The 9,403-nt window shown below is 42.8% G+C and overlaps 1 protein-coding gene across 3 annotated transcripts; it reads left to right on the top strand.

The window, feature by feature from the left end:
- Positions 1–319: 319 nt before the first annotated feature.
- Positions 320–6,009, top strand: LOC115199014 (tripartite motif-containing protein 35). 3 transcript variants are annotated; one of them, XM_029761502.1, is made up of 11 exons: positions 373–839; positions 989–1,084; positions 1,163–1,390; positions 1,665–1,687; positions 1,776–1,903; positions 3,398–3,497; positions 3,757–4,202; positions 4,413–4,508; positions 4,590–4,843; positions 4,931–5,052; positions 5,235–6,009. In XM_029761502.1, the coding sequence occupies exons 7-11, from the start codon at positions 3,786–3,788 to the stop codon at positions 5,777–5,779; spliced, it is 1,434 nt and encodes a 477-aa protein (XP_029617362.1). In that variant the 5' UTR covers positions 373–839; positions 989–1,084; positions 1,163–1,390; positions 1,665–1,687; positions 1,776–1,903; positions 3,398–3,497; positions 3,757–3,785; the 3' UTR covers positions 5,780–6,009. The 3 variants fall into 3 exon arrangements, with proteins under 3 accessions (XP_029617361.1, XP_029617362.1, XP_029617363.1); XM_029761503.1 differs by having other exon boundaries at positions 1,776–4,202; XM_029761501.1 differs by lacking the exons at positions 3,398–3,497; positions 3,757–4,202; positions 4,413–4,508; ... (1 more) ...; positions 4,931–5,052; positions 5,235–6,009 and adding an exon at positions 2,094–2,954 and having other exon boundaries at positions 320–839.
- The last annotated feature ends 3,394 nt before the right edge of the window (positions 6,010–9,403 follow it).

Below are 9,403 nucleotides of genomic sequence, written 5' to 3' on the forward strand. Positions count from 1 at the left end.
CTTATACACTATTAAGTAATACTGCCATGTCTTTACCAGCAGTCTATAATGTCGTTTTGCAATGCTTTTCACAGTAATAACCGTTACTCTTTGCAATGGCTGGATACCTACTGACATCTAGTGGTAAAGTCATTAGTTGTTTGATTTAACATATTTTTTATTGTTGTTTTATATCCCTCTAGTGTGTGTTAGATCATTCATTATTGTTGGTTGGTACACTACACACATCTGCATTCCTGCCAGGATGCAGAGGGAAATGTGATAGTTCTGGTTTTGGTTTCATTTCCTGGAATATGAAAACGTAACTGTGGGTGTAGTTTTTGTCTGTGTCATGCCTTTATAACCAGTAAAACCTGCCCCTTGAGCCACAACCCTGTTAACTTGCTTTATGTATTCTAACCTTGACCAAGACAGAATAGCACACTGAGTGATACATTATAATGGAAGCCAGCTTGTGTCTCCTGGAGGAACACCTCTCTTGTCCCATGTGTTGTGACATATTCAGCAACCCTGTCGTCCTCAAATGCAGCCACAGCTTCTGTGAGGAGTGTCTACAGAAATACTGGAAGGATATGGACAATCTGCTGTGTCCTGTATGCAGGAAAGAGTGTTCTATTGAGCAACCGAGCCGAAGTTTGGCCTTAAAGAGTCTCTGTGAATCGTTCCAGAGAGGGAGTGAAAAGGAGAAAGGATCTCAGGATATCTGCTACCTACACAGAGAGAAACTCAAACTCTTCTGTTTTGATGACAAGCAGCCCATCTGTGTTGTCTGTCACGTATCAAAGAAACATAAAGGCCACGACTGCTGTCCCATTGAGGAGGCTCTGCCTGATTTGAAGGTCAGTTTGTGAAAGTATCTGTTCCCATTGCTTTTATTTTAACTGGTCATTTCAATGGCATTATGTAACTGAGTAGAGAGTGATTGGCTGGATTAAAGACTGGTCTTGTTTTACCAGGTTTACAATAATCCCTTTTCATTTATCTTTAGAGTGAAATCCAGCGTGTGAGTTCCACTTTGAAGAAGGAATTAGAAAACATGAACACAGCCAGGATGTGCCAATCAACCTGGGAGGAGCATATACAGGTATCTGTCATTAAAAAAAAATGTGTTTGTAAATATGGAAACATTTGAGCGGTGTTCAAGTTTAATCTTGTCTATTAGGGTCAAGCCCAGTGTGGAGAGGAGCAGATAAGGGAGGAGTTTAAGAAACTCCACCAGTTCCTGGAAGATGAAGAGACAGCCAGGATCGCTGCCCTGAGAAAGGAAGAGCAACAGAAATGTCAAGTGATGCGAGAAAGAGCTGAGCCATTGACCAAGCAGATTTCAACCCTAATAGAGACTATTCAGATGATCAAGGACATGGATGTTGACACTATCACATTCCTTCAGGTAAGGGTAAAGATTTTTTAAATTACAAAGATGTAAATTCCCAACAATGAGCTCATGAACTCACTGCAAAAACTGATGTTCGCCCAAAAGACGCAAGCGTCACACTGCTAGGCTGCAGTTAAATGTCGTATAACGCCTTGAAATTCTCAACCAGGTCGGAAATTGCTGGTGAATAATTTCACAACTGTAAATTATTTATTCCTCTGTGAGTTTTTGTTCAATTATCTCAGTGTCATCTGATATAACATAGTGACATATCTCCTTCTTTTTGTAGAATTACAAGGCCATACTTAATAGGTATGTTGTAAATTAAGTCCCATTTCATCCCTACTAAATACATGGTTCGCTCCATTTCCAACAGCACTGACGTTTATTATTCCCATAGAGCCGAATCCACAGCAACAGACACTGCAGATGCTGAGACAGTGTCAGGAGCATTCATTGACATAGCCAAGCATGTGGGATCTCTGAAATCCAAGGTCTGGAAGAAGATGCTTGGGATCGTTTACTGTAGTAAGTCCAAGTTTTTCACAAATGTTGTTTTTTAATATCTTGACTATCTTACTGTAGCAAATAAGGCCACAATACTTTGGAAATAAATGTATTTTTTCAATAGTTATTTGAAATGGTTTTATCTCCCAACACACCCACACAGTTCAGTATTAAAGTACAATATTAAAGTACAATGAACTTTCCCCTTAAGCTTCAGTGACCATGGATCCAAACACAGTGTCTGCAAGGCTCATACTGACTCATGACCTGACCACTGTGACATACAGTGAGGAGAGGCAGAACCTTCCAGAAAATCCTGAGAGGCTTAAAATGGGAGTGTTGGGTTCTGAAGGTTACAGTAAAGGCAGACATTTTTGGGATGTAGAGGTAGGAGAAAGTGATAACTGGACCCTGGGAGTAGCCAAAGAGTCAATTGTGCGCAACAAGCCACTCAAAATGGAGCCTCAGAGCGGATTGTGGAGCATCAGATATATTAGTGGGAAATACAGAGTATGTGTAAAACCACGCATCCAGATCAAGCTGGATGAGAGCCCACGAGTGATCAGAGTACATCTGGACTGTGACCAGGGGGCGCTGACATTCTGTGATCCCACTAAGAGCACTATTCTGTACACCTTCAATGATACATTCACTGAAAAAGTGTTCCCATACTTTTACAGTACCAATCAGTTTGTCCCACTGCGCCTTTTGTCAGTTAGCCCCAACTTTGGGGAGAATATAAACACGAGTGGAGACAGGTTGCCAGGTTTATAATATGTGGGGACAAATATCTACTAACATGTATCAACTGGAGGGACCCCATTGTGTGAACTTTAGTTGAATCCAGCTCCATGTAAATAGCTGTAAGACTTGCCTCAACACAAAGCATACTATGGGTTTAAGTAGTGTAATCTAATTGATGCCAATATAATGCATGTATACCTTCTATATGGTAACAACTTTCTATCTCATAATGCTTGTACAAGTGTTTAAAACAGTTGTTACATTATGTAAAATATGTAAAGTACAGTCAATTATCTAAATAAATATTAAAAGTTTCTATTGCATTTCATTAATGTTTCAATTTGCTACCATTGCAAATATTCACCACTAAACGGGAATCCCCAACTACCGGTATACGGTAGAGACCACTGTTGCTCAATGCCACACTGCAAAATGGGCCTATAGACAAAAGAGTGGGCCTACAACTAAAATGTAAATATCAATGGAGTAAATATATCCCACGGTTATGACATTAACATTCAAATAGTAGTTGATTTATATGATGTATTTGTAGTGCTCATGGCATGACAACTCATTAGTGAAACATTACTTTTAATATGAATAAATAATTTGTTTTTCAAAGTCAACAATAACAAGAAACAAACAATGGAGTAACAGTCAAGTACCACCAAATAATGAAACCATTGCAAGCACGAAGTGGAACTGGTGGTAAAGAGTTAAAGAATGGCCTGCCTGGCTCCACCCCCATAACGATGTGTCACACCATAACAGGAAGAAGGAAGTCAAAACAGGTCTTGGCGTCGCAGATAATACAAGGAGCTAGTTACGTGTGTTTGGTGGCTGTCCCCTGTAGACGTGTCTTGGATATCAGGTGAGTGTCACTGTAACTTGTTCTATTAAAGCACTCCCAAACTAAACATCGACTTGTCCTAGGACCTAGGCAGTAAGTATGGCTATTTTGAAGTTCAGACAGTATGTTGTTGAGCCCAAATATTTAGCTGGGTAAAGTTAAAGTAAATACTGTACCTTACAGAGGCCACATAGCTAACTATAACACAAACAAGGGCTTGCTCTGGCTTTGCCTAATGCCTTCAGCTCTGTGCGTCCCTTTGCCCTACATTCCCTTCCAGAGGAGGAGTCACTTTCGTGTGAAGAAGGCATGGCTGCCCGATTTTCTCTCCCAGAGGAGGACCTCTGTTGCCCTGTGTGCTGTGACATCTTCAGGGATCCCGTGGTCCTCAAGTGCAGCCACAGTTTCTGTGCAGCCTGCTTACAGCAGTACTGGTCTGCGAAGGGGTCGGCCCGGGACTGCCCTCTCTGTAGGAGGGAGTTTGTGGACGAGCCGGTGGCCAGCCTCACCCTAAAGAACCTGTGTGACTCCATCATCCAGGAGAGTGGAGCGCTTGGTCCTACAGGGGAGCTGTGTGAAACGGGTGAGCTGTGCTCCCTGCACGGGGAGAGGCTGAAGCTGTTCTGTCTGCAGGACAAGGAGCCCATCTGTGTGGTCTGTCACACCTCCAGGAAGCATAAAAACCATGAGTGTTGCCCGGTGGGAGAGGCTATAGGCGACATGAAGGTAATCTGGTGTTGTGATAGGCAGCCCTATAAATATATATTGAGTTCTCTAGATAGCATTTTATGAGTTCAGAGGTGAACATGAAGGTAAAGGGGAAAATGCTGGGAGTTTGAGCTAATCTGTTTTATGCCTTCTGCAACTGTTTGCCTTTGTAGAACTGATGTGTTTTGTTTATTCTTAGTCCAATTGTCTTTTTAATGTTCTTTGTAGGAGGAGATGAAGTCTGTGCTTACTTGTTTGCAAGAGAAGAGGGAGGCTTTTGACAAAATGAAGCAAAACTATGAAAATACAGTGACACACATTCAGGTAATGTTGGTGGTTGGCCATCGTATGAAATCAAAATCTCTCATATGTTAACACACAATCCTAACAAAGGTTTCATTTCAGGTCCAGGCCCGGTTTGTGGCAAAGAGGATTCATGAGGAGTTTGAGACGCTCCACCATTTCCTCCAAGCTGAAGAGGCTGCTAGGCTTGCAGCTCTGAAAGAGGAGGAGGAGAGTAAGAGTGAGATGTTGAGGCAGAGTATGAGGGAGATGGACAGAACCCTGGCCTCCCTCTCTGACACAATCAGAGCCGTGGAGGAGGAGATGGCTTTGGAGGATACTTTTTTTCTCCAGAAATGCAAGCAGACAGTGAGAAGGTGAGTACATTACAACCTCTGGCGGTTTCACTGTCTACAGACCATTACATGATGAGTACTAACTCCTACTTTTTTCTGGCTGTATAGTGCTCAGTCTAGCACACTGCAGCACCCAGTTATGGTCCCGGGAGCACTCATCGATGTGGCCAAGTACCTGGGCTCACTTCAATACAAAGTGTGGGAGAAGATGCAAGGGATTGTTAAATACAGTGAGTACTAACTGCAGAATGTGTTGAACATCACTCGGTGTCAAGACTAGTCTATTTCGTTACATGATAGACTGAAACGTTAACTTTTTAGGCACTTAAAGTGCTTCTTAATGTGTATTGACACAGCAATTACAGTGGTGAGAACCACTACATCATGGTAACTGGCTGTACTTTCTCCTCAGGGCCAGTGACTCTGGACCCCAATACGGCTGCCCCCTGGCTCCTGCTGTCTGACGACCTCATCAGTGTGAGGGACAGCAATGACAAACAGAAGCTTCCAGACAACCCCGAGAGGTTTGACCCTGACACAGGTGTACTGGGCTCTGAGGGCTTCAGCTCAGGAAAGCATGTCTGGGACGTGGAGGTTGGAGAGAACAGCGCCTGGGTCCTCGGTGTAGCCAAAGAGTCCATCCAGAGGAAAGACAAGGTCTCCTCAGTACTGAAGAATGGATACCTGTCCGTGTACTTTTACCACAAGATGTACTTTGCCGGGACCTCACCCCTGACACGACTCAATCTGAAGAAGAGCCCTCGGAGGATCAGAGTGCAGCTAGACTGGGAGAAGGGGAGAGTGTGCTTCTCTGACCCAGCTGACAACACGCAGATCTACACTTTCAAACACACCTTTTCTGAGAGGGTCTTCCCCTATTTCTGGGTTGGCTGTAAGCAGTGTCCGCTGAGGATTGAGCCATTGGAGGTCTCAGTGAAAGCTGTAGATCACACCTGAGAATGTGTTATGGAATTTTCTGTCTCTAAAAAGTGTCTTTCTTGATGAGTTTGTCATAAGAAAAAATCGAATGGATAAATAATATTTAAATATCTGCCACTCGTTGCCTTTAAATTAACACTGACATTTGATTTTCTAATGGACAAGTGTTGACATTGATTTTATTGTGAATGGAATAAATGTTAGTTTTCTGTGTGGAATAAAACTAAATAAAAATGGAATATATCAGACTTGCTGTGGTGATCTTTCTTTTATTAGAAAATACAAAGATAACTTAGTGTTTGTGTGCAGTTGTCATCAATTTCAAATAGTTGGGCTAAACCATTCCTGTAATAACAGCTTCAAATGGTATCCCCTGAAATCTACAAATGATCCTGTAAGAATATTGTTTGAAGATGACTTCCAGATCTGTTTTAGGCTTAACTATAAATGCCTTATTTAGTTACTCACCAATCAATACTTTTTTTGAGTAAAACAAAACGTGGACAGATTCATTAAGCCTGAAACACTGCACGTTAACAGGTAAAAAGTAAGTTCATGCTCTGTTTATGCATCATGCGATGCAAGTCATTTAGCTAGTAAGTCGGTGCAAATTCGAGGACAGGAGAAACGTGACCAAAGCATAGGCAAAGTCTCAAGCATTCGTATTAGTACCTTTTCATTAAATGTCTACAGGATATCTCTGTAAGCGTTTTTAGGATTCCAGCAAATTGGATTTTGGTTATGTGATGAGTGTTGCTTTTGTTAATACTATTAGGCTTTTGTTTTGTCAGAGTCTCGGAATAGGATTGGGACATTTATTTAGTCATTCATGTACCATGCTGTATGCCAACATAAACTATTTACCCTCAAAAGATATTGAAGATGACTGACCTTTCATCAATCAAAGGGAAGAAGAGGGGACTTACAACCGTGATCACAGAGGCCTCCCAAGGTCAGCTTCCTCACTCCTTCTCTACTGCTCATGGAGGTCCCTTCTGACACCAACACCAGTCTGCCAGTGTGGGACGCCATGCACTCCCAACAGGTGGACGTCGTCTGGACTGTGACACCATACAGTATCAATGTCCGCTTCACTCCTCTCCCGTCCAAGTCAGGGCAGACTACTAGTGCCAGCAATACTCCTATCTGCTCTCCTGGCAAAAGCAGCAGCACCACCAGGATCATCCAGTCGTTGTCAGGCCCATCCTCAGCCCTAAGCCAGACCCAAATGATCATCCAACCTCTACCACAACAAATGACCCCAAACAAAATCACCCCCAGTGTGCTCCTCACCTTTCCTCAAAGCACCCTCTTTCCTCAACCTGGAGCAGTCACCATCTCACCTCACAAGATCCAGAACATGACACCGGGCCCAGTCAAAACCACCTCTCTCATTCTCCCCCTGCCTGTCATCATCACCCAGCCACAGCCTGTCCACCAGCCTACCACCCCAGCCCAAACCCAAGCCATTAGCACTAATCAGCCCCCTGGTCCATCCAAGACGGCAGCCAGTCTGACCTTCCACACAAACGCCTCCGGCGACATCCAGATCTGCGACCACTTTCTCACTTTCTTCTGCAGGACGGGGAGCAAGTGCAAGCAGCACCACATGCCATACCCCTTCCACTGGCAGCTGTGGTGCGTCAACAGTCACCCGTGGGTAGACTTCACCCTGCGCGCCCAGGTTAATCTAGAGAGGGCCTACTGCAATGTCAACCGGGAGGAGATTGGAGTCAAGGAAGGGTGAGTAGTATAGGTAGTAGATGTTAATCATAAAACACTGTCCATCAATCTTCAAAATCTGAGATTTCCATGCTTGTTGTTCCTCATAGCTCCATAAGTACCGCTGAATTTTAATTACATAATAGTTTATCAATGTATAAAATATTGTGCATTTACAGAGTATATGAAGAAAAAATACAGGCACTGAGACTCATCTACACACACACACACGGGAAGTGCCAGAGATGACATCAAGGATTTAATGCCTATCTTTTTTAACGTAGCGCTACTTGCTACCACACCATAACTCTTAATGTTTTTTTTCTATGTTTGTGTCAGTACTGATTAGAGCTGGGAATTAGCAGGTACCTCACGATATGATACTTAGGTGCCAATACGATACTGGTATTGCGTTCCAATACTGTGATTCCAAACATACTGCTCACGATGTGTGCTGTAGAGGGACAAGAGAAAGCCATGAGAGAACAAGTTTTGATCAGTCATGAAAAGAAAAGTGCAAAAAAAAAATCTCTCCCTATTTAAAAGAAGATGGAGAACTATGAAGAAAAAATATTGAAATGTTGGTGCAGACACAGTGCCTTCAGAAAGTATTCATTGACATTTACATTTAAGTCATTTAGCAGACGCTCTTATCCAGAGCGACTTACAAATTGGTGCATTCACCTATAATATCCAGTAGAACAAACACTTTACAATAGTGCATCTAAATCCTTTAAAGGGGGGGGGGGGGGTTAGAAGGATTACTTTATCCTATCCCAGGTATTCCTTAAAGAGGTGGGGTTTCAGGTGTCTCCGGAAGGTGGTGATTGACTCCGCTGTCCTGGCATCGTGAGGGAGATTGTTCCACCATTGGGGTGCCAGAGCGGCAAACAGTTTTGACTGGGCTGAGCGGGAACTGTGCTTCCTCAGAGGTAAGGACTCTGAGGAAGCACAGTTGACTTATTCCACATTTTGTTGTGTTACAGCCTGATTTCAAAATGGATTCAATGATTTTTTTCTCTCACCCACCTACACACAATACCCCATAATGACAAAGTGCAAACATGTTTTGAGACATTTTTGCACATTTATTGAAAATGAAATACAGAAATATCTAATTTACGTACAGTTGAAGTCGGAAGTTTACATACTCCTTTACATAGCCAAATACATTTAAACTCAGTTTTTCACAATTCCTAACATTTAATCCTAGTAAAATGTCCCTGTTTTAGGTCAGTTAGGATCACCACTTTATTTTAAGAATGTGAAATGTCAGAATAATAGTTGAGAGAATTATTTATTTCAGCTTTATTTTTTTCATCACACTCCCAGTGGGTCAGAAGTTTACGTACGCTCAATTAGTATTTGGTAGCATTGCCTTTAAATTGTTTAACTTGGGTCAAACGTTTCGGGTAGCCTTCCACAAGCTTCCCACAATAAGTTGGGTGAATCTTGGCCCATTCCGCATGACAGAGCTGGTGTAACTGAGTCAGGTTTGTAGGCCTCCTCCAATTTTCTATGGGATTGAGGTAAGGGCTTTGTGATGGCAACTCCAATACCTTGACTTTGTTGTCCTTATTAAGCCATTTTGCCACAACTTTGGAAGTATGCTTGTGGTCATTGTCCATTTGAAAGACCCATTTGTGACCAAGCTTTAACTTCCTGACTGATGTCTTGAGATGTTGCTTCAATATAGCCACATCATATTCCTCCCTCATGATGCCATATATTTTGTGAAGTGCACCAGTCCCTCCTGCAGCACCCCCACAACATGATGCTGCCACCCCCGTGCTTCACGGTTGGGATGGTGTTCTGCGGCTTGCAAGCCTCCCCCTCCAAACATAACAATGGTCATTATGGCCAAACAGTTCTATTTTTGTTTCATCAGACCAGAGGACATTTCTCCAAAAAGTATGATCT

The sequence above is a fragment of the Salmo trutta genome, chromosome 8 (assembly GCF_901001165.1).
Source record: "Salmo trutta chromosome 8, fSalTru1.1, whole genome shotgun sequence".
Taxonomy (NCBI): Eukaryota; Metazoa; Chordata; class Actinopteri; order Salmoniformes; family Salmonidae; genus Salmo; species Salmo trutta.